Source organism: Gossypium hirsutum, chromosome A11, assembly GCF_007990345.1.
Source record: "Gossypium hirsutum isolate 1008001.06 chromosome A11, Gossypium_hirsutum_v2.1, whole genome shotgun sequence".
NCBI lineage: Eukaryota > Viridiplantae > Streptophyta > Magnoliopsida > Malvales > Malvaceae > Gossypium > Gossypium hirsutum.
This window is the reverse complement of record NC_053434.1, coordinates 109,765,275-109,792,678: the sequence shown is the minus strand read 5'-3', so window position 1 is coordinate 109,792,678 and position 27,404 is coordinate 109,765,275. Positions and strand designations below refer to the sequence as shown.

At 38.0% G+C, this 27,404-nt stretch overlaps 1 protein-coding gene and 1 non-coding gene across 2 annotated transcripts; one reads left to right on the top strand and one right to left on the bottom strand.

Moving 5' to 3' along the window:
* Positions 1-1,577: 1,577 nt before the first annotated feature.
* On the top strand, positions 1,578-4,091 carry LOC107955908 (uncharacterized). Its single transcript, XM_016891694.1, has 6 exons — positions 1,578-1,777; positions 1,873-2,209; positions 2,403-2,542; positions 2,873-3,047; positions 3,114-3,196; positions 3,776-4,091. The coding sequence occupies exons 1-6, from the start codon at positions 1,578-1,580 to the stop codon at positions 4,089-4,091; spliced, it is 1,251 nt and encodes a 416-aa protein (XP_016747183.1).
* A 20,468-nt stretch (positions 4,092-24,559) lies between these two features.
* LOC121210743 (small nucleolar RNA R71) lies at positions 24,560-24,666 on the bottom strand. Its single transcript, XR_005905857.1, has one exon. It is a non-coding gene; the product is annotated as a small nucleolar RNA R71 (small nucleolar RNA).
* Positions 24,667-27,404: the final 2,738 nt, after the last annotated feature.

Here is a 27,404-nt window from a genome sequence, read left to right as displayed (position 1 = left end):
GGCCCACATCGGCATGTGAGCCTATTTTTCTAAAATATTCTGTAAGGTTGCAGGGTTGCCCTAGTTGACTGTGGACCTACTGTAGGGTCGTTAAGCTTTATTTAGACCCCTAATTATGTGATCTAATTGTAGGGTGTCTGACTGAGCATGATATATGTACTAAACTTAATGTATGTTCTGTTATTAGCACATTTGCATGCCATTTATGGTATGTTGCATTGCATCGGAGTGGGTTGATGATATTTGGAGGAAGTATCTAAAAGGATCTTACGCCTGTTATCTGGCAGCTCAGCTGCAACCTTCTGATTATGTGCTGCATTTTAGTAAAGCACGGTGTGTAGGGATAGGTGAATTGATTTAATCCCCACATGGTGTGTAGGGCTGGACGGAGATGGTGTGTAAAGGTTGGTGGGTAGTATTCTGATTTACTGTATCTGCCTTCTGTATCTAATATGGGCCAAGGCCCTAATATAATTGTGAAACTGTTTCTGATTGGGTAAAGGCCCAAACTAAATCTGTAATGGGCTTAGGTCCAGCCTAAATTTGAATGTATTCTGATGTGTTTTTGTATGCATGTTTTTTTTTGGGGATTACACACTGAGTTTTCGAAAACTCACCCTTTCTGTTTAATCTGTACAGGTAATCCCAAGACTTGACAGATTAGCGCAGTGGCGGACTCGATGGTGGCCACACGTAAATTTTAGACTGTTCTCAGTAAATTTTTAGATTTATTTTCTTATTTCGGGGTTTGAAGTAACTTATGGACTTTAGACTGTCTGGCTTTAATTTTTCAGTTTCTCCAATTGCTTTACGATATATTACTGCAAGGTATGATGAAACACGATTTTCCCTAAGATGAAACAGGTTTTCTAAAATAAGTTTTTCCAAGTTTTCGTTAAAAAGATATGAATTTAGACATTACGAATAACGTGCATTTTTACTTTGAATTAAAATAAAGGCTAATTAACTGGAACGGTTTTCACTCGACAAACTCATTTTTTAATTTCATTCCATATGACATCACCGGATTCGACCATAACATCTAGGCCAGGTTTGGTGTGTTACATTTAGTGGTATCAAAGCCAGGTTGCAAAACTCAGCTGTGGATTTAGGTTTTAAAACTTGGTTTTAAAGAAATAATTTTTAAATGGTAAGAAATATTTTTGACTGAGTATGTGGTACATCGAGTCTCTGGCGCCAATCTTGTAAGTTTTCTGAAACTTTGATAAGTTTTATCTGAAAATACTATTAGAACACTTTGAAACTACTATAGGTAGTATACTGCGAAAACACTATAGCTAGTGTACTCTGAGACTGTAGGGAAAGCTGATAGAGACAACGATTCATGATAACAAACTCTGAATTTTTGACACTGTTTTGCATAAAATAGCTGCTAATAAATATCGAAACCATAACTGATTCATAAAACTGTTAATACAGATAAACTTCAAATCTACGATGAGCGCACGAGGTATCTTCGGATGAGGTACTAGAGGCCGTGGAAGGGGCTGTAGAGGGGCTCGAGCTGAGTCCTTGTATCTAGCAGCATGCCTAATCTAGACACGAGTGAGACGTCGATGTCACCTGCAACTAAGACTGGGTCTCATGATCACATAGCTGGGGACGATGCATTGTCTCAGGCTATGTTGAGGATATTAGAGAGGGTTACTGGGCCTAATACTGGATCTAGGGGCCGAGGGTCAGTTACAGAACGACTCCGGCCTAACGGGGATGAGCTATTTAAAGGTGTCACTGGAGTCGCCCCTAATGTGGCCAAGTAATGGATGGAGGCCACTAAAAGAATCATGGACGAATTGGATTTTACCCCCTAGCAGAAGCTAAAGGGTGCTGTCTCTTTGCTTCACGATGAAGCATACTGTGGTGGCTGCCCGTTAAGGAGGGGACTCAGGCCGAACGACTAACATGGGATCTCTATAAATCTGCTTTCCAAGGTAAATATATGGGGGCAAGCTACATCGACGCTAGGAGACATGAGTTTCTGAATGTCATGCAAGGGTATCGTTCAATGGCCGAGTATGAGGCCAAGTTTCTGAAATTAAGCCGCTATGCGCCAGGCATGGTGGCAACTGAAGATGAGAATTGTGTTCACTTCGAGGATGGACTCAGGGATAGTCTGAGAGTTCTGATAGTTCCACAGAGGGAATGTGATTTTCCTGCACTGGTGGTGAAGGCAAAGATAGCCGAAGAGGTTAAGTGCACTGAGCGCCAAAACTGAGATAGAGAGAGGCAAGAATAAAAGGGATTTGGAGTCCTCGAGTTCTGCGATGAGGCCTAAGAAAAAGGCCAGATCTGATGGGCTAGCTAAAGTTGGACCCCCTATTGCACCTACTGGGATCTTACCTTGTAGGCATTGTGGTAGACGCCATTTTGGCGAATGTTAGAGGACTACTAGGGCATATTTGAGATGTGGGTCTACTGAGTACCGCATTCGAGAATATCCACTGAGGGCTGATCAGATGCGGGCTCCGGGTTCTGATTCTGCATGCGGGCTCCGGGTTCTGATTCTGCATAGTCGCCGAGGGTAGTTCAGTAGCCACCTAGGGGCCATAGTCAGGCTAGGGGTGGTAACGACATGGGCCGTGGATAGACAGCACCGAGCAGAGGTGCTGAACATACTGAGGCGAGGTAGCCTGCTCTTTTTTATGCTACTCATCGTCGAGAGGACTGAGATACTCTAGACGTCATTACGGGTACGTTTTTAATTTATAATGTACATTATCTTGCTTGATAAACATAAGCTCTACACACTCATACGTAGCAAGTATTATGTCTAAAACTTTGGGGACCCTTGTTGAGAGTACTGATAGTGAACTGTATTGAGTCTTTTGAGGTAATCTACCTGGGTTAGTAGACTGTATAGAGACGTCTCGTTAGAGGTTCAAGGGACAGTATTTCTGGCTGATCTGATAGAGCTTCTATTTGGGGAGTTCAGCTTGATTCTGGGAATGGACTGGTTAGTCAAGCACCGGATGAGTCTAGACTGTGCGACAAAAAGGGTTGTTTTGAGAACCGATGAGGACAACAAGGTTGTTGTGATTGGGGAATGTTGAGACTATCTGACTAATGTGATTTCTGTGTTGGTGGCAAAAAAGTTGGTTCAGAAAGGGTATGAGGCATTCTTGGCCTACATAAGTGTTTCGGATTCTGGGGACTCTTTAGTTAAAGACATTAGAATGTGAGGGATTTTCCGGATGCCTTTCCTGAGGAACTACCAGTTTGCCTTCGAGCCAAGAAGTGGAATTTAGGATTGACCTTTTTCCAGGTACAGCTTCGATGTCTATCGCCCCCTACCGAATGGCACCGAAAGAGCTTACAGAGCTTAAGGCTCAGACTCAAGAGCTGTTAGATCGTGGGTTCATCCATCTCAGTGTGTCTCCATGGGGAGCACCGGTACTATTCATAAATAAAAAGGATGGATCCATGCGGATGTGTATCGATTATCATCAATTGAACAAGCTAACGATCAAGAAAAAGTATCCACTTCCGAGGATAGATGATTTATTCGATCAGTTCAAACGGGCTTCTGTGTTTTCCAAGATTGATCTACATTCAGGTTATCATTAATTGAGGGTTAAGGAGGCTGATGTGTATAAGATGGCATTTAGGACTCGTTATGGTCACTACGAGTTGCTAGTGATGCCCTTTGGATTAACTAATGCACCAGCGGCATTTATGGACTTGATGAACCGAGTGTTCTAGCCCTATCAGATCAGTTTGTAGTAGTGTTCATCGATTATATCTTGGTGTATTCTAGGACAAAAAATGAGCACGACGAGCATCTTAGAGTGGTACTGCAGGTTCTCCGTGAGAAACAATTGTATACAAAGTTCAGCAAGTGTAAGTTCTGGCTTCGGGAAGTCACATTTTGGGGACATGTAGTTTTCGCCGAGGGGATTCAGGTCGATCCTCGTAAGATTGAGGCAGTGTCAAATTGGAAACAGCCGAAGAATATGTCTGAGACCCACAGCTTTCTGGGGTTGGCGGGTTATTATCGGCGCTTTGTAGAAGGGTTTTCCTTGATCGCAGCTCCGTTGACTAAGCTTTTGCGTAAGGGAGTTCCTTTTGTGTAGACTGATGCACAGCAAGAGAGCTTCGAGAAGCTCAAAACTGTTCTAACTCGTGCTCCTGTTCTGATACAGCCTGAGCATGGAAAAAACTTTGTGGTTTACAGTGATGCATCACATGTCGGGTTGGGTTGTGTGTTGATGCAGGTTGGTAAGGTGGTTGCATATGCGTCTCGTCAGCTTAAGACTTATAAAGCGAATTATCCAACACATGACTTGGAGTTGGCCGCGGTGGTTTTCACACTGAAAATCTGGAGGCATTATTTGTATGGTGAGAAGTGTGTCATCTACACTGATCACAAGAGCCTCAAATATCTCCTCACCTAAAAGGAGCTGAATCTTAGGCAGCATAGATGGATTGAGCTGCTTAAAGATTACGACTGCACCATTGAATACCATCCTGGCAAGGCCAATGTGGTGGCCAATGCACTGAGCCGTAAAGCTATGACTGATCTAAGTGCGATGTTTTCTCGCCTTAGTTTATTTGAAATGGTAGTCTGTTAGCCGAGCTTCAGGTTAAACCAACTTGAATCTAGCAGATTAAGGGTAAACAGTTAGAGGATGAGTCTTTGGGTCTTCGGTTTAGACAGATTGAGAGTGGTAGCACTACGGATTTTAAGGTGAACTCTGAGGATATGTGTACTGAACGACTCTAATTTGAGACAGACTATACTAAGAGAGGCACATAATAGTCCTTACGCTATGCATCCTGGTGGAAATAAGATGTACCGAGATCTTCGAGAGTTGTATTGGTGCCTAGGATTGAAGCGAGAGGTTACTAATTTCATGGCTAAATGTCTGACATGCCAGCAGGTTAAGGCTGAGCATTAGTTACCTTCGGGTTTGCTACAGTCGATTAAGATTCCCCATTGGAAGTGGGAATGTGTGGCGATAGATTTTGTTAGTGGGTTACCCTTGACACCCACTAAAAGGGATTCTGTTTTGGTCATCGTGGATCAATTGACGAAGCCAGTGCACTTCATACCAGTTCGTACTGACTATTCACTACAGAAGCTATCAAAGCTTTACATCTCTAACATAGTGAGCCTGCTTAGGGTACCAATTTCGATCGTCTTTGATAGGGATCCTCGCTTCACGTCCCGATTTTGGGAGAAATTGCATGAGGCTTTGGGATCGAGATTGGACTTCAGTACTGCGTCCTATCCTCAGACTAATGGTCAGTCTGAAAATGTGATTCAGATACTGGAGGATATGTTGAAGACCTGCATGATTGATTTTCGAGGTAGTTGGGAGGACTATCTATCATTAACCGAGTTCACCTATAATAATAGCTTCCAGTATAGCATCCAGATGGCACCTTATGAGGCACTGTATGGTCGTAAGTGTCACACTCATTTATATTAGACTGAGTTGGGTGAGAGACGTGTTCTGGGTACTGAGTTGGTCTTCGAGACTGAAGATAAGGTTTGACTGATTAGGGATTGACTGAAAGCAGCTTCTGACAGGCAAAAGTCTTATGCTAACCTGAAGAGACGTGAGATTGAGTATTTTGTGAGGGACTTTAGTGTTTCTGAAGGTATTGCCATGCAAGAAGGTTCTGAGGTTCAGTCGCAAGGACAAGTTGAGCCCTAGGTTTATTGGGTCATATCGGATTCTAAAACGAGTGGGACCAGTTGCTTATCAGTTGAAGCTACCTCCAGAGTTAGATAGCATTCATTATGTGTTCCATGTCTCGATGTTAAGGCGCTATCGCTCTGATCCCACGCACATTGTCCCTGTTGAGGAGATTGAGGTTCGGCCAGATATGACCTTCTAGGAGGAGTCAGTTCAGATTCTCAATTATGACATAAAGGACCTTAGAAGGAAATCAATTCCTTTAGTAAAGGTTTTGTGGTGGAATCATAGCACTGAGGAGGCATGGGAGCCTAAAGATGCGATGCGTTAGCAGTATCCTCATCTGTTCTGATTAGGTAAATTTTGAGGCCAAAATTTTCTTTTAGGGGGTAGAGTTGTAACGCCTCAAAATTTATATTGTTGTTCTGTTAAATTGTGACATAAATGTGTATCTATTCCAGTGGTTAAGTGTTCTAGGAGTGTCTGAGAAGTCTTGGGTTCAAGCTATGTCTTTGGTAAATTTTTGGAATTTTTCTAAATAAAGCCTTAACCTTACTCAATAGGCTTAAGTTTAATTGTTAGTAAGAATATATCAGAATGGACCTGCTGGTCTGGTGATTAAGTGGAGTGTTGGTGTGATGGAGGTCTCATGTTTGAGTCTCTGTGTAAGCAATGGAATTTATTTTTTCTCGGTTGACGAAAAGAGTTTCAGTCAAAAAAGAATTCTAAGATTGTGTGTGTTAGTGGGTTAGTGGGAGAAAAAGGGGGGATTGAGATATTCTAATTTTATTTCTTTTCAAAATTTTCTCTTTCCTCCAAAATTTCCCCAAAATTTTTTAACATCCCTTTCTTCTTTTTTCTACCTAAGTTGCTATTGATTTTCTTTTTGGTATTCTTTTTCTCTCTCTTTCATTTTCGTGTTGCCTCTTCTTATCCTTGCAATGTAGGTCACACATGAGGTAAGTGAAATAGCGTTAGAATCATTCTTAGATGTTGTCATCTTGTCGTTGGACTAATTTTCGAGTTTTGACTGCAGCAAATTATGGGTAATCACGGTTAAGGTGCTATGGCGTAATCACAATTCTAGGAAACTACGTAGGAACCCGAGGAGGTGATACGACAGCAATACCTTCAACTATTTTGAGCAAGTAAATTTCGAGGCCGAAATTTTCTTTAAGGATGGTAGAATTGTAGCGCCCCAAATCCTGAAAACCTTGTTTAAAATTTTTGTTTGTTTTGTATTGTATGGTGGTGACATGAGTGCATGCTTGCCTTAGTGGTTTAAGTGTCTGGGATGTCTTAGGTTCAAACTAGGGCTTGAGCAAAATTTTTGCTTCTAAGTGAATAAACCCATGTTGCCAGCTAGTAGACTTTTAATTTAAAGTGAAGGTTGTTTGACACAAAAAGCCTACTGATATAGTGGTAAGTGGCGTATTGTTGATTGCTAGGAGACTGGGGTTCGAGTACTTGGAAACGCAAAGGAATATTTCATTTTGCTTGCTACTGGCACTGGGGAAGAGTTGTAGTTGGACTGAAACTGGGGTGTTGAGGAGTGTGGGGAATGTGGCCGAATTCTAGGGAATTGTTGGAGAGGATTTCGGTTGGTTGGGATTAAGATAGGGTGAGTGATGGTTGAGTGATTTTAGGAGCGTTAAGGGGCGAAAAATTAGGAGTTTGAAGGGAGTGGAAGAAGTGTACCGAGTGGGGACTTTCATTCTTGGCAATTTCGACTGAATTAGCAATTCTTTAGAGTTTTTGATTTTGTCTGTGTTTTGAGGTTCTCCTCTCTTTTTGATTTTGTTGAGGTTTTCGGCAATTGGTATTTCCTTTCTTTTGTTGCAAAAGTTGAAGTGTTGGTTTCCAGGTATCTTGTGATTTGGTAGTTTTGGCTTATTTTGCTCTCTAATCCCTTTTGGTCCACGGATTCTTTCCTTTCTCATCATTCTTTTTGTTAATCGGTTTATCCCTTTTGGCCGAATGCTTTCAACCTTCTTCCAAATTTCTTAAGACTACTTTCTTCTTTTAGTATATCTTGACCGATTACCTTTTCATCCCTCTTCTCAATATCTCTTTTTCCTTTTACCTTTGCTCTTAGGCCGAATACATCATCTTGTCGCTCCATCTCTTTTGATTCGATTTTTGGTAAGTGTTTTCGACTTCTTTTCTCCTTCTTACTTTTGGCTTTCTTTTTTTTGCACGTAATGGGGTAGCCGAAATTTCCTTGGTGAGCGAAAGTGCAATTGCTTGCCTTCTTTGTTCTCAGTTAATAGCACTTCCCCCTCTAATATTGCTTTTCTTTATTGGATGTTGTTAGGGAAGACTGTGCCATCTTGTGCTGCGACTTAGTGGGGTACTTTAGTGGGCTGGTTGTTGCTACCCTCCATTCATTGTGCTACTTTTCGGTAAGTGGTTCACTTGGTTCAGTGGTTTACATTTAGAGTGGTACCTAACAAAGTTAGGTTTAATGTAGGTTCTTGATTAGGAGTGGGTGATTACTGGCTTAAGGGAGGACTAAACCTTACTTGCTGAATCAAAGTGAGTAACGGTACAATTAAAGATTTAAGTTGGATAAGAGGGTGTTAACCCTAATGATTTAAGGACTGACTTTGGATCATAATCAGATGTAGGTTGGAGTGCGTGGCGAGTGGCATTATTATCATCTACAGGTGTGTAATCACACTACTTCCATCATTGAACGGCAAAATTGAAAAAACGGCTACCACTGTTATCACACGAGTGTGCGACCACCCGTGTGGTCATCTAGACATATGATTGCGAGAATATGACTGTAGAGACCACCACGAGCGATCTGGTGAATATAGGTCATTTTGTGCCACGTTGGGCCGGAATTGGCCATGTAGGCCCTACGGGCTCATGGGTCCCGAACGGGAAAACCGCACAGAAGTGTGGGAACTTTTGGGCCGGCTGTGGTGAGTACATGGCCAAGGCCATTATTTGGGCTCAATAGGCCACACGAGCGTGTGGGCCCATAGGGGCTGTATGGTGGGCTAGGACCCATTTGTGCTGTTTAACTGTTAAGGGTTCCACAGGTCGCACGAGATGACTATAGACCTACTGTTGGGTTAGTAAGTGTACCTACACCCTAATTTGCGAAATGACTTATTACCCCTATGAGGTAAATGACCAAAATACCCCTAGGTGATGTATGATTGTTTGAGCATGCCATTCTTAATATATTTACATTTATATTATGTTACTTTGCATGGGGTGGGATATATATTGTATTGGAGGAAGTGTACTGAAAGGCTATAAGCCTACTACTGGCAACTCTGCTGTAAATACTATTAGTGCTGAAATCGGTACTTTATTCTAGAGTGTAGGGATGGGTGGGTCAATTTATTCCCCACATAGAGTGTAGGGCTGGACGGAGTGGAGTGTAGAGGATGGATGGGTAGGATCTTGTTATGCATTACTGATACTGTACTGAATTGGGCTAAGGCCCACATTGATATTGCTACTGATATGGGCTTAAGCCCAGACTGTTCAAACACTATTTGTGTGACTGTCTATTAGATAGGGATTACACACTAAGTTTCATACTCACCTTTTCTGCTTAACTGTGCAGGTAATCCTTAGGAAGATCGATGCTGCGAGGGACTCAGAGATGGCCGCACTACTGCATCTATTTTCTTTAATTTGCATTTGGATTTTATGTAATAAGGCCTCTCTAATTTTTCTTGATTTAGTTTAGGTTTTTTCTTATTATGGTTTATATCTATTAAAAACATAGAATGCGGTTTCCAAAACGATAACTGTTTTAAAAACACTACGTTTTCGCAACGCTTTTGAAACGCTTCTGCAACAAACAGAGTTCTAGAATAAAAGATGACAATTTAAAATGAATAACGAATAGCTAGAAAGTTTTGAAATCTAACAAAGAGGCTTTAAATTTCTAAAAGGGTTTTTATCAACAAGAACGAGTTTTCGAAAAGTACTCCAATGTGACACCGCCTGATTCAACCATAACGTCTAGGTTGGGTTTGGGGTGTTACACGGGTCACCCTAATTGACTATGGACCTACTGTAGGGTCGGTAAGCTTTACTTAGACCCCTAATTATATGATTTGATTGTAGGGTGTCTTACTGAGTATGATATTTGTACTGAACTGAATGTATGTTCTGTTGTTAGCACATTTTCATGTCATTTATGGTATGTTGCATTGCATTGGGGTGGTTTGATGATATTTGGGGGAGTATCTGAAAGGCTCTTAAGCCTATTATCTGGCAGCTCAGTTGCAACCTTCTGATTATGTGTCGCATTTCAGTACAGCACGGTGTGTAGGGATGAGTGGGTTGATTTAATCCCCACATGGTGTGTAGCGCTGGACGGAGATGGTGTGTAGAGGCCGGTGAGTAGGATTCTGATTTACTGTATCTGCATTTTGTATCTAATATAGGCCAAGGCCCTAATATAATTGTGAAACTGTATCTGATTGGGCAAAGGCCCAAACTGAATCTGTAATGGGCTCAGGCCCAGCCTATATTTGACTGTATTCTGATGTGTTTCTGTATGCATGTTTTCTGTGGGGATTACACACTGAGTTTATGAAAACTCACCCTTTCTGTTTAATTTGTATAGGTAATCGCCAAACTTAGCTGATCAGCGTAGCGGAGGACTCGATGGTGGCTACACATAAATTTTAGACTGTTTTCCGTAAATTTTCAGAATTATTTACTTATTTGGGGGTTTGATGTAACTTATGGACTTTGGACTGTCTGGCTTTAAGTTTTCGGTTTCTCATATTGCTTTACGATTTATTACTGCAAGGCATGATGAAACACGATTTTCCCTAAGATGAAACAGGTTTTCTAAAATAAGTGTTTTCAAAGCTTCCGCTAAAAAGATATGAATTTAGACATTATGAACAACATACACTTTTACTTCGAATAAAAATAAAGGCTAATTAACTGAAACAGTTTTAACTCAACAAACTTCTTTTCAAATTTCATTCCATGTGACATCACCGGATTCGGCCATAACGTCTAGGTAGGGTTTGGGGTGTTACATGGCGCTTCACAAACACTCCATCATCAAATTCTTCTTCTTACATCCAAACAATCATTTTATATTTATTTTTTATATACAATAATAAGTTTGAAACCTATTGTTGTTAGTTGATGGCAGACTTTATTTTCTTTTCTAATCCTTTCGACTGACGAGGAGGAGAGGGCAATGGCAATAAAGAAGCCGAAGAACCTGCATCCAAATAATGTATTTTAGAATATGCATTTCAAAATATAATTAAATATGGGATTTTTTTCTAGTAATATGGCTCTTGTAATTAAAAAGTTTCAAACTATTAGATATAATAATATAAATAAATCTACCGCGATTATGCTTAACAACTTTTTTTGAGTTGACAAGATGAAAAAAGCCAGCACCAGTAAATTTAATGCATTTAAATTCACACTTGACATGACAGAAAAATCCCAAACCACAAGACTTGGTGCAATCATTCATACAATCGAATGGTGTACCCAATACCCCTAGCACCATGTAACTCATCACCATTACTACACACCACACTATCATCATCATCTTTATCCTTGCACTTGCCATATCTTTCTTTATTAATAACCCTTCTTTCTTATTTTTTGTCTTAGTCTTAATGTTATTGAATGTGTTGTCCTTACTATGAAAATTTTCAAGTTTATTAAAAAGGAAAATTTAAAGGCATGGTTTTGTTGATCATTTTGTTGTCATTTAACTTTTTGTTTAAAATTTGGTGAATTTAAAGTGGTGGTTTTTATTTTGTACCCATAATTGGCCATTTTTAAGATCAATATAACAAGCTTTTTTGAGAAATAAGTGAGCAAAAATTGAACTTGTAGAAACAAAGGGTTTACTTGCATTGCAAACAGAAAATGTGGCTGCAATAATGCTTTGAACCGTGGCCATAGTTTTATCCATGAAATTAAAAGTGCGCAAAAGATAACCATGAACACCGAGAATGTTTCCACAATTTACCTCCAGTCTACACCTGTAAAGCCTTGCCCAGAGCAATGATCCACTATCTTTCTCACAATACAACCAATGGTTTAAGTCTTAACACTGGTCTAACACTTACCAATATAATTTGATTCTGTAAAGGATTATTTTGTATCTGTTTTTTTATTCGATAAAATCTGAATTTATGTTTCATAGAGTTACACACTGAGTTTTTAAAACTCACTCTCTGTTTGTTTGTTCTATTCAGTTAACCTTTAGACTTAGGTGGGTCGGTGCAATGGAGATTCAGTTATTGATAATCTAATGAAAGTTTACTTCATTTATGAAAATCTAGATACAAAGGCTCAATTGTGACCACTTGTCTGTAAATTGATCTTATACTTCATTTAATCTTATACTTGTTTATGAAAATTGATTAATTATTTTAATTGACATAGTAATATGTTCAAGAGATTAATTGGTCTAGTAAGTTTGTATGTGCATTAGTTAGCAAAATACCAGGTAGCCGTGAAATTATTCGTAACAACATGAACATGAGTTTAGTAATTTTAAGTTAAAGAACGTAATTGATCTAACATAATTATGTCATATTGATTAAAACCCATCTTTTTGAAATTGTGCATTGGAATTTTTACTTTTTATTTTTCTTACTTAGTTAATTTTTAGCTTTTAGATCACTTCTTCAAATCAACTATTGTTTTCACCACGAACTTGTTTAATTTCGTATTTCATAAATATTTTCTTTCACAACCTTGCAGGTACGATAAATCAAAATTTACTTGTCACTTTATCACTTGATATGATTGTGTACACTTTCACATTCCCGTCGTTTCACTTGATCACCTAGAACTTGCTCACGGAACAAAAATTTGTAGTTTGAACTTTTCCATTAAGCTTAGTGGTGTATTACAAGTTTCCAAAGATACTCTATGTATAAATTAAGTCAAAAGCATACTAAATAATGGGGTAAAATTGGAATCAAAGCATTGTAGAACTACACCATCACCAATCATGACACAATTAAGCATTCATTATATCACATCATCAAGCACAATGTCACATTTCGTTAAGCATGTCATTGGCACATGTTTTACTTGTTATAGACAAGATGTTTAAAACTTATTAATGATAACAAAATCATATTTGAGTAAAATTTATAACTTTAAAACATTTCCCTATTAATCAAACAAGGAAACATAAATAACCCCAAGCACACCAAGTTTGAAAATGATTGCCATAAACATAAACTAACCTCAATGTGTGTATTAACATGACTTCCATCAAAACAAGCCATATATGTGCATATCACATCATTTACCCTCCAAACATACCAAAATACATATAATTCAACAATATACCCTTCAAATACACCAACACCTAGGTGCATAATGCAATCCTATCATAAAATATAAATGTAAAGAGGCCAATATCCTATGGCATTCTATCCATACCTGAACACATTCCAAGATAGTGTAATAAGGTTGTTTGTTAACTTAAAACACATTTAATGATTCATCGAGCATACCAATAATTTCAAACCAAAATACCTAAAATTCATGTAATCAAAATTTTGTATAAGAATAATACTCAAAAAAATCTAAATCAATTCAATTATTCATAATCATCATGATTACCTAAGCATTCAACTTAAACAACATATAAAGTATAATCAAAACTAGAGAGCCCCAAATTGAAACTTTCACTCCTCCACTATTGTAACGCTCAAATTTACTATTGTAACGCTTAAATTTTCTTAAGTTTGGATTGTTAAATTTTATCAAATAATATGATTAGGTATGGTGGTTGAGTGCCTTAGATCATATCACAAAATAGTAGCAAAACAAAAAAGGAAAAGCAATAAAGGGGAAGAAAGAAAAGAAAGAAAAGAAAAGAAGAAAAACAAAGAAACATGAAGAGGGAGTGGGAGTGGGGTAATGGACGGTAAAATTGGGTAAGTAAAATTAGGGATTTTTTACATGTCAGGCTTGACTCTTAGGGCTTATCTTTTAATTTTTTAAGTTGCTAACAAGAATGAGCCTGCTGGTTCAGTAGTAAGATGTCAGTTTATCCTAAAGCTCTTGACTTTGAGCCTTGGGGTGGCAAGTGGAATTCTTTCTGTTTCTCTTCCCATTTGTTAGTAGTTGAGATAAAGTTGAACTGAAAATAATCTGGTGGGTTAGGATATAAGCAAAATAATTTATTTCATTTTGAATTATCAAAAATCCCTAATTTTACTCACCCAATTTTACCATCCATCACCCCACTCCCTCTTCACATTTCTTTATTTTTCTTCTATTCTTCTCTTTCTTTTTGTCTTTTTGTTTTCCTTCCATCTTGTGCTTTAATTGGAATCGTTGCATAGAGTTCGTTTGTTAGATCATAATCTGAGTAAATTGTAAGTAATGTCATATTGATTTTCTTATATTGAGATTTTAACCCGTTATTTGAGCAAGGTAGGGGTTGTATTGGTATTTATTCTTATTCTTCGCTGTGTTAAACATTTTTTTGGTCTTTGTTTAGGCGAGGGGTGTGAGACTCGGGACCCTCCAGCGAAGTAGTTGGTGATTCCAAACGTTGTTTATTTGTGAAGTAAGTGCTTGAACATCAACTTTAGGAATCATTTTTAATGAAAGAGAGTTATCAAAGTGAAATATTGGGTTAATTCTTGGTGATTAATTAGTGTGGTTTATTGTTGTGTGTAGGATTCGTGAGTTCTTGGTTGTGTGGTTAATCTGAAATAACATCAGGTGTGTGATTCTAACCCAAAACGTCGATTAGAACTTGAAAAATCTAGAAAATAGAGGTTATTTTTGAAACTATTGTATGTCACACGGGCGTCTTGTTGGCCGTGTGTCAGGTTGTGTGGAGCACAAGAGCATGTGTGATTACACTAGCAAAACAAGTAGGCCGTGTAGGCCACACTGTCTAGCAACTTGGCCCGTATGGGCCACACGGGTGTGTGGGCCCATTTTGGTCAATTTGTAGGCCCAATTTGGAGTCTATTAAGAGACTCGAAAATCAGATCTACGGTTAATTCGTGAGCTTATAAAATCATATATTTGGTATGTTATGTGTTAGTATGAAAGAAAGAATGTTTGGTATGACCAATTTTGTGTAAGCAATATGATATGATATGGTCTATGAAAAGACGTTTTAGGTATGCATGTCATACATATCATTTTATATAAATATATGTTAGTTTGATTATGCATGTGCATCGGGGTAGGAATTTGATATGTGATGAACTGTATTTTGACAATATTACTACAATTTGGTGATTAAATCACAATATAAGTCTGGCAGCTCAACTGCAAGTTTTTGAGTGGCATACCACCATGTATCGGTGTGATTAGATGGGTGGACTCTTGTAGTCCTATTTGGTGTGATTGGTTCGACGGAATTGGTGTGTAGCGGATGGGGTAGGATATACTCTATTCTAATATATGCTTCTAAATATGTGGATTTTCTATTTTATCTGTTCTGGGATTTGCATTTGAGCATTTTAATATTAAATTTTGTATGTGGGCTAAGTCACACATTCGGCTTCTAGCTCATTTCGTTTGTTTTGATACTTTTCAGGTGATCCTCATACTTAGGATTTGGCGATGATTCCGGAGCTTAGTTCAAACATTTTTATGTATGATTGGATTTATTTTGGACTTTACGAACTTTTGAACTTTTTAATTTGTTTTTGGACATTTATTTTTGGTTTTGGTTTTTTATTTTGCAAACATATAATTTAATTGGTATTTTAACAAAGATGGCAAAATTGATGAACACTATGTTTTTCAAAAATTAAAAACTCCAAAGTATTTTTTTTCTACTACAAAGTTTTGAAATTGAAAAGGTTGTTTTACGAATGGAGTTAAAGCGTATGTGCTTGTTTTTAAATAATTAATAAAACAATGTTTTCATCAAAGTGCACCCATACGAAAGTTTGATTGTTTCTCATTAAATTAATTTAATTTAATTACTTTTGACTTAAACTTAAGTTTGCACGAAAATAAACAGTCAAGGTTTTATGTGTCGATATAACCTTTATAATTCGGCTGTAATGTCTAGGCCAGGTTTGGGGTTTTACAACTATTTTGTCTTTTCATTTGGCTTTTGAGGTTTCACTAACTTCCTTAGGTTCAATTTCATACGAAAACAATGAATCAAGTTAGTAAACATAAAAAAAAATTAAAACACCTATATCTAATGAAATGATGCATTTCAAATAAAGCAAGCAACTATTTCACTTCCTCAAAACACTCAAGAACACTTAAGAAAACTCTACTCTGGATCCTCTTAATTAAAATCCATCTATTTACTAGGAATTATGAACTAAGAACACTAAAATATCTTCTAAATCAACTAAGAAACTCAAGATTAGCCAACTCAAGTTCCTCTTTCTAGAACTCACCTGAACCCAACTAAAGCTTTAAGAACTTATTCAACTCTAAACCAAAACTAAAAATCTTCATTCTAATGATATGCTAAACATAAGAATACTTAAAATCTAACCTAAAAATAAAAAGAAAACACAAAATTGAATCTCTTTACAAAATTGAATCTCTTTATTGATCTATCTAACTTGAGATTGACTGAAAATGGTGATAGAGAAAAAATGTATGATTTCTTGATCTATCTAACTTTTTTAAGGAACCATAACTACCACACTATGTTCATTCTTGGAAACATCTCATTTAAATTCCTAAAATGACTCAATTTTCAATTTCGACATGAAAATGGATTTTTCTAACACCAAAAAATTTCAGAGCATTACAATTTTTCTTTATGGTGTTCTGATTTAGTACTTGTATTTGTGTTTGGAACAATTCTTACTAGTCATGTGATCGATGAGTTAGAGAATAGTGGAAAAGATCCGTGCCAAAATTAAGGAATGAAGTTATATCAGAATCTAAAACTAATCTCATAGGATTCTATAAGTTCAACTTCATTTAGACTTTTGGGATGTTCCGACTAGCTTTTTGCATGATTCAAGTGCCTAAATTGTTCATGGGTCCAGCCGGGCCGAGTTCGGGTCAAGCCCTAACAAAATTTTCAACCCGATTGCCAGGATCAGGTTCGACCCAGCCCGTATTAATTTTTTTATTTTATTTCTTTATATAATTTTTTTAAAATATATATATAATACACCAAATACACTAAAAATATTAAAATAAATGTTTCCCAACAAATTGAAAATAAATTTAAAAAAGTCTTTATACTTAAATAACACTAAGATAAGTGCAACTTAACAAGCAAATGCCACAAAAATAGTAGCAAGATTAACAATAAAACAAGTATTATATAGCATCCAAAAATTAACAACAAAATAGTAGCAACATAATAATGAAATGGTAGCAAAATAGTGGTAAAAAGTGGAAAAATAACAGCAAAACAATGGGGGAAATAGCAGCAAAAATAGTAGGGTTTTTTTTATTGAAATATTCGGGTTAAGCTGAGCCCGGTCCAAAAAACCTTACCCAAGGCCCAACCTTTTTTCTAAACAGGCCTTACTTTTTTGCCCAAGCCCATTTTTTGAGCCTATACTTTTTCCCAAACCCTCTCATTTTTTAGGCAACCTAGCCCATGGACAACTTTACTTCAATCTATCTTCAAAAAAATTTTGGATCACTTGATTATGTAGCTTGTATCCCGAGATATGGTCATTTTTGTAAAGCAATGTAATTTTGTAACACCCCTCACCCAATTTGGTTGACAAACCCAAGTTATGGAACGCTACTACTATTTCTAGAATAATTCACATTCAAAACTCATCATAAGTTCCTTTAATCATTGATTCTTAATGTTAATGCTTGCACAACACACAATATAAGAAAAATCAAAATTCAAACAAGCTTACGAAAGCTTCAAAGTTGACCCAAGCATTAGTAAGGACCAAACTATAATCTTTTCAAAAATGGAGCATGAGTAAGAACCGTGGTTGAAACTGGGAAACTAGCACGGGCGTGCAACACGCCCATGTCTAACACCTGTGGTCGAACCTGTCAAATTACCACGGGCGTAGGGCTTGCTTACACGGGCGTGGGAGAAGAGAACGAAGCTAGACACGGTCGTGCGACACGGCTGTGTGCACCCACACGCCCAAGATACACGGGCGGGGGACGAATTTCAGACGCACCCAAATAGGAAAAACGCGAAACACGCAGGCAAAAATTGGGGAACACGAATGTGTGCCCTGGCCGCGTGGCCCAAAATCTATAATTACCCCGCACTATTCACTTTCTTCCCCATTCAAAAACCCTAACCCTAGCCGCTGCAAGACTACACGGCCTCTCTGCCACACCCATGCACCGCTTCCCACTCTATTTTTTTACGCTCAATCTCTCTCCCTTAGCGTTTGTTTACTCCTTTCACTTCTATTTTACTTATTTCTATTGCTTATTATCAACATAATATTCATTTCTTTTGAACTATTTTTCATTTTGCTCATTATTCTATCATTTAATTTATATTCTTAGGTTAGTTATCATGCATTTCGTGTTAAATCGAGTTCTTAGGAAAACCTCATACCCATGACATTACTATGCTTATTCTCATGCTATTACTATATTAATGCCTATTATTTAATTTGCATTCTTAGGTTAGTTACCATACATTCCGTGTTAAATCAAGATTAGGAAAACCCCACACCCATGACATTACTATTTTCATTCTCATGGTTAGGTTGGTTGAGTTTGCTTCGTATTACTAGTTTTGGCTGAAATAGTTAGTTCAAATTCATGACTTTTTACTTTTTCAAATTCATTTACATACTATTTCTATTTTTTTTTATATTACAGGTTTATAATGTCGTCTTCATGAGGAAAAAAGGCCGTTGTCCCTGCTTCAACGAAGAGGAAGGGAGTGTCATCTTCTGCGGGTCCAATCGCGAAAATTGGTCACCCCCTTCTATAGTTCCCCCGTGGGCCCCAGGAAGAACTTTTCCAAATATTTCGGGCCCGACCTTTAATTGTGGGCCGCTGCATCGACTGGGCTGCCGTAGAACAAGTTCAATTGGCTGATGCGATTCGGGCCCTTCTAACCACCGACCCTTGGGAGCTGTTCTTTGGGATCATTGAGCCAACATACCTCGAGCTCATGATGGAACTATGCTCAATGTTCCATCTTCAGACCGTAATGACAAACTACAATGATCCCAGTGATAAACCGTAAATTATACATATTTTTACCCCATGTTTAATGCATTTTATGGATATTTTCTCATTAGAATTGGTGAATTCGATGCTCCTAATGCTTTAATTTCATGTCTTATACTTAGGAGAGCATAGGAGAGCGAAAGGGATGAGAAACGGGCCAAAAATAGAGAAAATGGGCCAAAGTACGAACTTAACACGGTCAGGACTTCCTCACACAGGCAACCCACACACTCGTGCCAATTTGGAAGAATCAAAGTACGATTCACACGAGCAAACCACACGACCGTGTCAATTTGGCAGGCTCAAACACGGCCTCAAGTAATCAAACACAAGCGTGTGCCACGGGCGTGTCCCTGCCGAGCCCAAGTTGAGTCCAATTCGAAAAAGGCTAATTTTGAGGGCCTCTAGGCATTCCAAGGCCTATAAATACACCCTAGAGGAGGAGGAAAAGGGAGATGGAGAAAAAGGGGTAAGGAATTACTCCAAGGAAGCCGATTGATCCATCTCAGAAGCCGGAATCATCATCAAGACTGAAGATCTCTCCTAGACATAAGGTGACAAGATTTTTTCGGATTAGGGTGAAACCTAATAAGGGGATTCATAGATCGAGTTAATGCAACCCTAGAGTGTTAATTAGAGAAAAGTCTCGGTTGTTCAATCTAGGGATTAGACGTTATTAGTCTTGAATAGGGATAATAACATAACTTAGGGATCTCTACGAAACAAGTTGAATAAATAAATCGTCCGATTTGGAGCCAGAATAACAAGTAAAGTCTAGGTGGATTTTTCCTTAGGTATTGTCTTAAGTCAATCGATTTTCCCCAAAAGCAATTCCCCAATTCTTTTCTTTGTGCGTTTTTAGTTTAGATAATTAGTTAATTAACACAAAACCTCTTTACTCTTAAGCTAGATAATAAAAAGACAGTCATTACTAGTACTTTTAGTTCCTTTGGGTTTGACAATCCGGTCTTGCTAAAACTATACTACTGTTCGATAGGTACACTTGCCTACATCGCGATAATAGTTAGTTTAAGAATGAGTAATTATAAATATTTAAAACCTATCACAAAATCACACGATCACCCGGCATGGTCTAATATTGCCTTGGCGAATTAATCCGCCAAATAAGCGTCCCAGAGTTCAGTACTGCACTGGGCTTATATACGGAGGAGTTCAAGGAGGAGAATGATTTTAGACACTCTCAGTCGCCACATACACTTCTCCCCCTTGAAGTGCTGGCACACTTTGGCCCCTGGCGCGGCCTCCTACAATCCTAGCCGCTCCAAGGCATCAGTTCTCCCACCTCCCTGAGGTACCTACACGCCATTTTGGCTCACACAATTATAGGAGGGCGAGAGAGCACTGGCGTCGTCAACACTCACGACGCCTACCTTTTATGGTGTATGTCGCACGAGCACGTCATCGACCTTGCCTATTTCGTGGCCCTCACGATTCAGCAGTAGACAGAGCGGCATAGGAAGGGGGTCATCCCCATTGGCCCCTATGTGACGCGATTGGCTCGACACTTCGGGCTCCTCGACACCGCGACCCGAGAATCATCCTTGACCCTCATTGGCTAGATGTCTCCATAAGGCATCTCGAGGATGCTTAGCATTAGGATGATCGAGAGGCGCAGAGGAACCTGCCCTCCTCAATATCGTCTCGCCCAATCTACCGAGGAGGAGGCGTACGAGGACATTCCTGGTGATGTCCCTTCGCAGCATGAGGACCCACCAACTCAACCACCACCACCCTCTCGTCCAGTTCATGCGGCGGCTTCATATGCTGACATCTCTAAGCGCATCACCCGATTCGAGCAGTAGTGTTTTCAATGATTTGACAAAATTGATGCTACTCTACAGCAGATTTGTCAGCACCTCCACATCTCATCGCCAGTCCCACCTCGCGAACCATCCAGCGATGAAGATGTTTAAAAACATTTATTTATTATTTTATGTTTTTTATTAAAACTACTTTTTATTTTTATTAGATTTTAGAATTTTATATTTAATTATCAAATTTGGTTATTTCTTTACGAGTAATTATTCTTCCTAATATCCCCTAAAAAATTTCTGATCTTATCACAGTTAAATAGAGCTCTTAAGCTTATCATCGCATAGGAACTAAATACTCCACCGGGAAAGGTTCTCCACGACTGCCATGTCTTGATCGACCACGACCATAGCTACTACTAGATATAATATTCTTTTGGCGCAGGACTTATGGACTAATGAACCTCTACGACCGCTAGAGTATCCTCCTCCACTCTCGAACCGATTACTCTCCAAAACTCTAGTTCGAGGAATTCATCATACAGGAAGTTTCACTTCTCTCCCTATCTTATTTTTATATTCTAAAATATCTATCTTAGTACATTGAGGGCAATGTACATCTTAAGTGTGAGGGGCATTCATTTCATTATCAGAAAAATCCCTAATTGATCACCTTGTTCTCTTGAAAAACTCTCATATCATATTTAGGATAAATTTTAATTGATTTATGATTTTGATTGATATATATTGAATTAAAACATAGGGATTTATGCATTGATTGTTTAAACTTTAAGACATTAGAGAATCAAGCATGATAAGTTGATTTTTAAGAATTTAAAATTTTAGGTTGTTGCCCCAAGTCTAGGTATTACCTTGAATTGGAATTCACGAGTCTAAACATCAAAAAGTCATAATTTTTGTGAAATTTTTGAGCCTTTTGAGCATCTTTTAATTCTTTCATGCTCATTTTTATTATTGCTTTGAGTGCGTTAGTATTGAACTGTTATTCTAGAACTTGCTTGATTATGCATGTCGAGGCCACACCATTTGATTTGATATGTCAAAATGATTAAGGCACTTAGGATTAACCTACTCATGCCATGAAAAGCCTACCTCCATGCTTAACCATTAGTGAACCCTTTTGAGCCTAACAAGCCATTCCTTGTATTAACCTCAATATTAACCCTTAACCCATTATTGTTGAAATCCCCTAAATTAATTTGATCCCTATTTTTGTCGATATTTGAGTTGAAGAAATTGCTTAGCTATGTCTTGTTTGTAATAAGTTAGCCTATGTTATTTAACTTGTTCTTTAAAAGAGAAAAAACAAACAAACAAACTATGTATACACATTAGTAATTCCATACTCTAAAAAGAAGCTCTGTTGTACGTAAGTGATATTAACTCTTTTCCTAGTTAGGCAATTTTTCAATTTAATCTCGATTCTAACCCTTTCTTTCAGCTTGTGACCACACCCCCTAACCAAGCCTCATTACAACCCTCTAAAGACCTTTTGATTGATGCATCATCTTAAATTTATAGTGGTGGAGATTTGATTTTCATGCAAGCCTATGGTAATGGCATTTCATTATTGACTATTGAGTGCTTCATTCATTGTCCTTAAACACCTCGAGTAATTTGAGTGAATATTTAGTGAGGGTGTGAAACTCTGTGATATTCTGAATCAAGGGTAATTACTCAGATAAGGGGAGACACCTATGTTTGCATAATTAAATACTCAACTTAGAATGTTTGAAACTTTTATGTTCTTTTAGTTAAATTCTCAATGTATGATTACCTATGGATTACTTTGAGATATTATCAATAGAAATTATAAGTTGAGAAGAATTTATTTTAATTATGAGTTGAGGATTTTGCTTGAGGACAAGCAAATGCTTAAGTGTGGGGTATTTGATAAACTGTTATTTATACATATTTTTACCCCATGTTTAACGCATTTTATGGATGATTTCCTATTAGAATTAGTGAATTCGATGCTCCTAATGCTTTAATTTCATGTTTTATACTTAGGAGAGCATAGGAGAGCAAAAGGAACGAGAAACGGGCCAAAAATGGAGAAAATGGGCCAAAGTACGAACTCAACACGGCCTAGACTTCCTCACACGGGCAGCCCACATGGCTGTGTCAATCTGGCAGAATCGAAGCATGACTCACACGGGTATAACACGCGCTTGTGCCATTCTAACATGCTCGAACAGGGCCTGAAATAATCGCACACGGGTGTGTGCCACGAGCGTGTCCTTGCCGAGCCCAAGTTGAGTCCATTCGGAAAAGGCCACTTTTGAGGGTTCATAGGCATTCCAAAGCCTATAAATACACCCTAGAAGAGGAGAAAAGGGGACACACAAAATAGGGAGTAAGGAATTACTCTAAGAAAGCCGATTGATCCATCTCAGAAGCTGGATTTATCATCAAGACTGAAGATCTCTCCTCAATTCCCCTTCAGGAGTTTTGGGTTTTCTTTATGTTTTGTATTCTTTATTATTCTGAGATGTTTTCTTATTTAGTTATGAACAAAATCCCCTAAATACCTAAGGGGAATGAAGCTTAAGATGAATCTTGTTATTATTTTCTGAATTGTATGATAAATATTTAACTTGTTCTTAATTATGTGTTCTTAATTCTTGTTTTGATATCCCAGGATACTGATTCAAGATAAGCTCTTATTCAGAGGATGAACAGACCCTGTCTAAGAGTGCATTTGTTATAATTAAGCAGAGTTGATTGCACGCCTAGACATAGGGTGACAAGATTTTTCTGCATTAGGGTGAAACCTAATAAGGGGATCCATAGATCGAGTTAATGCAACCCTAGGGTGTTAATTAGAGAAAGGTCTCAATTATTCAATCTAGGGATTAAATGTTATTAGTCTTGAATAGGGATAATAACATAACTTAGGGATCTTCACGAAACAAGTTAAATGAATAAATCGTTTGATTCGGAGCCAGAATAACAAGTACAGTCTAGGTGGATTTTTCCTTAGGTATTGTATTAATTCAATCGATTTTCCCAAAAGCAATTCTCCAATTCTATTCTCTGTGAGTTCTTAGTTTAGATAATTAGTTAGTTAAAACAAAACCCCATTATTCTTAGGCTAGATAATAAAAAGAAAGTCATTACTAGTACTTTTAGTTCCTTTGGGTTCGACAATCCGTTCATGCTAAAACTATACTAATGTTCGATAGGTACACTTGCCTACATCACAATAATAGTTAGTTTCAAGAACGATTAACCATAAATATTTAAAACCTATCACGAAGTAACGCGATCAACTTTTCGGCGCTGTTGCCGGGGAACGAAAATATTAGGAACGCTCAATTTTTATTGCTTTAGCCATTTATTTTTCTTGCAAGTTTATTTTATTTTTTTATTTTATTAATTTACTTTTCTTTCTCTTGGCAGGTTTTTATAGTTTATGACTAGAAGAAACCCGTCAGGACCACTACTTTTTGAGGAAGAAATCGATCGCACAGTTCACAGAAACCAAAGAGAAATAAGGTGAAGCTTAAGATACACAGAGAACGAGCAAGAGGACGATACTCAACCCCCAACCGAGGAGATGGCTGAAAACCAAGGCAATCAGCTACCTCCTGTTATTGCGGCTAATCAAAATCCTACTCCACACACTATGTATGATTATGCTAAACCTTCTTTAATAGGAACTGAATCGAGCATAGTTAGACCTGCAGTAGCTGCAAATACTTTTGAACTAAAACCTAACACAATTCAAATGATACAACAGTTTGTTCAGTTTGATGGTTTGCAGGATGAAGATCCCAACGCTCACTTAGCAAACGTTTTGGAACTATGCGATACATTTAAAATCAATGGCGTTTCTGATGATGCCATACGTCTTCGATTTTTCCCTTTTCATTGAGGAACAAAGCTAAACAGTGGTTGAACTCGTTACCATGAGGGTCAATTACTACTTGGGAACAAATGACCGAAAAATTTTTACTAAAATATTTTTCACCGGTTAAAACGGCTAAATTACGTAATGATATCTCTTCTTTTGTGCAGATGGATTTAGAAACACTCTACGATGCATGGGAGAGATATAATGAACTTTTGAGAAGGTGCCCCCACCATGGGTTATCGCTTTGGCTTCAGGTTCAAACATTCCATAACGGCCTGAATCTTTCGACTCAGCAAATGGTTGACGCAGCTGCTGGAGGAACCATCAATAATAAAGCTCCTGAAGATGTTTATTAGTTCATAGAAGAGATATCACTGAATAACTACCACTAGCAAGTCATGAGGACAAAGCCAACGAAAATAGCCGGTGTTTATAACGTCGATTCGGTCGCCATGCTCTCTAATCAGGTAGAACTCTTGAATAAGAAAATTGATGGTTTTCTTAGTTCCTCACAAGTTCATCCAGTAATGAGGTGCGAGACGAATGGAGGAGGAGCATACACAGAGTATCAACCCTTCAACCCTATCATCAAGGAGGAACAAGTCCATTATATGGGTAACTGTAACACCCCGTACCCGAGACCGTTGCCGGAGTCGGACACGAGGGGTTAACAGACTTAATTCACTTATTTGCACAGTCCATTTTAAATTTCCAGACGAGCTGGCTAACTGCGTCACTGTCACCTTAAAAATCATATCTCGAGTTCCAAAACTCGAAAACCAGTTCCGTAAATTTTTCCTGAAACTAGACTCATATATCCATCTACAATTTTTTTCTAGAATTTTTGGTCAAGCAAATTAGTACATATTATTATTTAAAGTCTCCCCTGTTACAGGGTCGACTATTCTGACCTTCATGCATTAAGACTTGGATATCTCCCTGTACAGGGCTTAAATACTTATGCTGTTTGTTTCTAATGAAACTAGACTCAAAAAGGAATCTATAAATATATGGCATGACTTCTAATTATCTTTGGTTAATTTATAATGAATTTCCAAAGTCAGATCAGGGGATCCAGAAATTGCTCTGGCCCTGTTCCACGAAAACTTAAATATCTCTTAAAATCCGACTCATATGACCGTTTCGTTTCTTCCATATGAAAGTAGATTCATCAAAGTTAGATTAAATAATTTATTCACTATTTAAATCCATTCCTACTAATTTTAGTGATTTTTCAAATTCACACCACTGCTGCTGTCAGCATCTGCCTTTAGGGTAGACTTTACCTATTACATAGTTTCCATGATTTAACTAACCCTTTAGCATATATAGCACAAAATATGATTGTGATTAACCATTCCAATGGCCAATCATTGCCAAGCATATCCACACCTCTCAATAACCACATACATACAAGATGATTATAACATTATGCTCAAAATATGTATATAAGCCATTTTCGCATGGCTATCCAAATTTGTACAATACCGAAAGGTACATGACCAACATCAAAAGGGGTAGTCCTATACATGCCATTTCAAAGTTCAACCAAAAGTGTACCAAAAGGGGTTTTGATAGTGTGGACGACTTCGACTTCGACAATCCCGAGTCCGATAGCTGACGAACTAAAATCTATAAATCAGAGATTCAAAGAAACGGAGTAAGCATTAAATGCTTAGTAAGTTTTGAGCCATGAAATTAGACACAACTAAAGCGTAGCATTCATATGGCTAAACGGATAATTTCATATGCACAAATTCTCAATATCATACTTACTTCACATTACCAACCCTTATATTCATACACAAAAGATCAACTTAGCCAAAGGCCGGTAGCTCATTTATCAACTGAGCGAATACTATTTGTAAGGGATCAACTAATTCAATGCATATACGAAACATACCTCATCGCTAGGATTTTATGAGCGTATTAATTGAAACTATTACAGCAAGGTCGCTCATTCCCAAGCCAAGTACCTTCGGGATTTAACCGGATATAGCTACTTGCTCGAATGCCTTCGGGACATAGCCCGGATATAGTAACTCACACCAATGCCTTCGGGACTTAGCCCGGATATAGTAACTCGCACAAATGCCTTCGGGACTTAGCCCGGATATAGTAACTCGCACAAATGCCTTCGGGACTTAGCCCGGATATAGTAACTCGCACAAATGCCTTCGGGACTTAGCCCGGAACTAATAACTAGCGCAAATGCCTTCGGGACTTAGCCCGGTTATCATCCAAATATTCATGCACATATCAATAAATCATGACACATCCATATTTCATTTTCATAATTAGAGTTCAAACACAAGTCACGTATTAAGCAATCCCATTTTCGGCTCACTAGCCACATACAAACAGCATGGTTTAGTTTGCTTTATGACACGATCTCTATGCACATACGGCTACCCGTCATACGTATAGACTAATTAACTCAACATATACTTCAAGTAGGATCATCATATCACCGTATATTTGTTATGCTCATACGTCATGACTTAATCAAATCGTAAACTAAGTCTCGTTACTCGAAAACTTACCTCGGATGTTGTCGAACGATTTCGATGGCTATTCGACCACTTTTTCCTTCCCTTTATCGGATTTAGTTCCCCTTTGCTCTTGAGCTTAATTTAACAAATAAATTGATTTAATCATTTGAGCATCGAAAAGAGGAACTCAAGGTACTTAGCCCATATATATATACATTAGACATTAAAGTCACATACATATGAAATCATGAATCAACTCAACATATTAACCCACACTTCCTTTTAGCCGATTGTCTAAGCCAAGATAAAAGCATCAATATGCTTGCCTCTAACCGAATACATGCAACACTAATCTTCTTCCTATGGCCGAATATGCATGTCTATGTTGAGGCTGATTATATGCTTAATACTTCCTACAAGTATGGTTACTTGTATTGATTATATATCATCTTATTTCAAGTTCAAAACTCGGCTAATACGCATA

Excerpts from the sequence above, each read along its gene's own strand:
- LOC107955908 (XM_016891694.1), top strand. The coding sequence starts at position 1,578 with ATGTCACCTGCAACTAAGACTGGGTCTCATGATCACATAGCTGGGGAC. Across the intron at positions 2,210-2,402 it reads AGGCAAAGATAGCCGAAGAG|AGGACTACTAGGGCATATTT; the intron begins GTTAAGTGCACT and ends GGCGAATGTTAG. Across the intron at positions 3,197-3,775 it reads TTAGTTAAAGACATTAGAAT|GACAAAAAATGAGCACGACG; the intron begins GTGAGGGATTTT and ends GGTGTATTCTAG.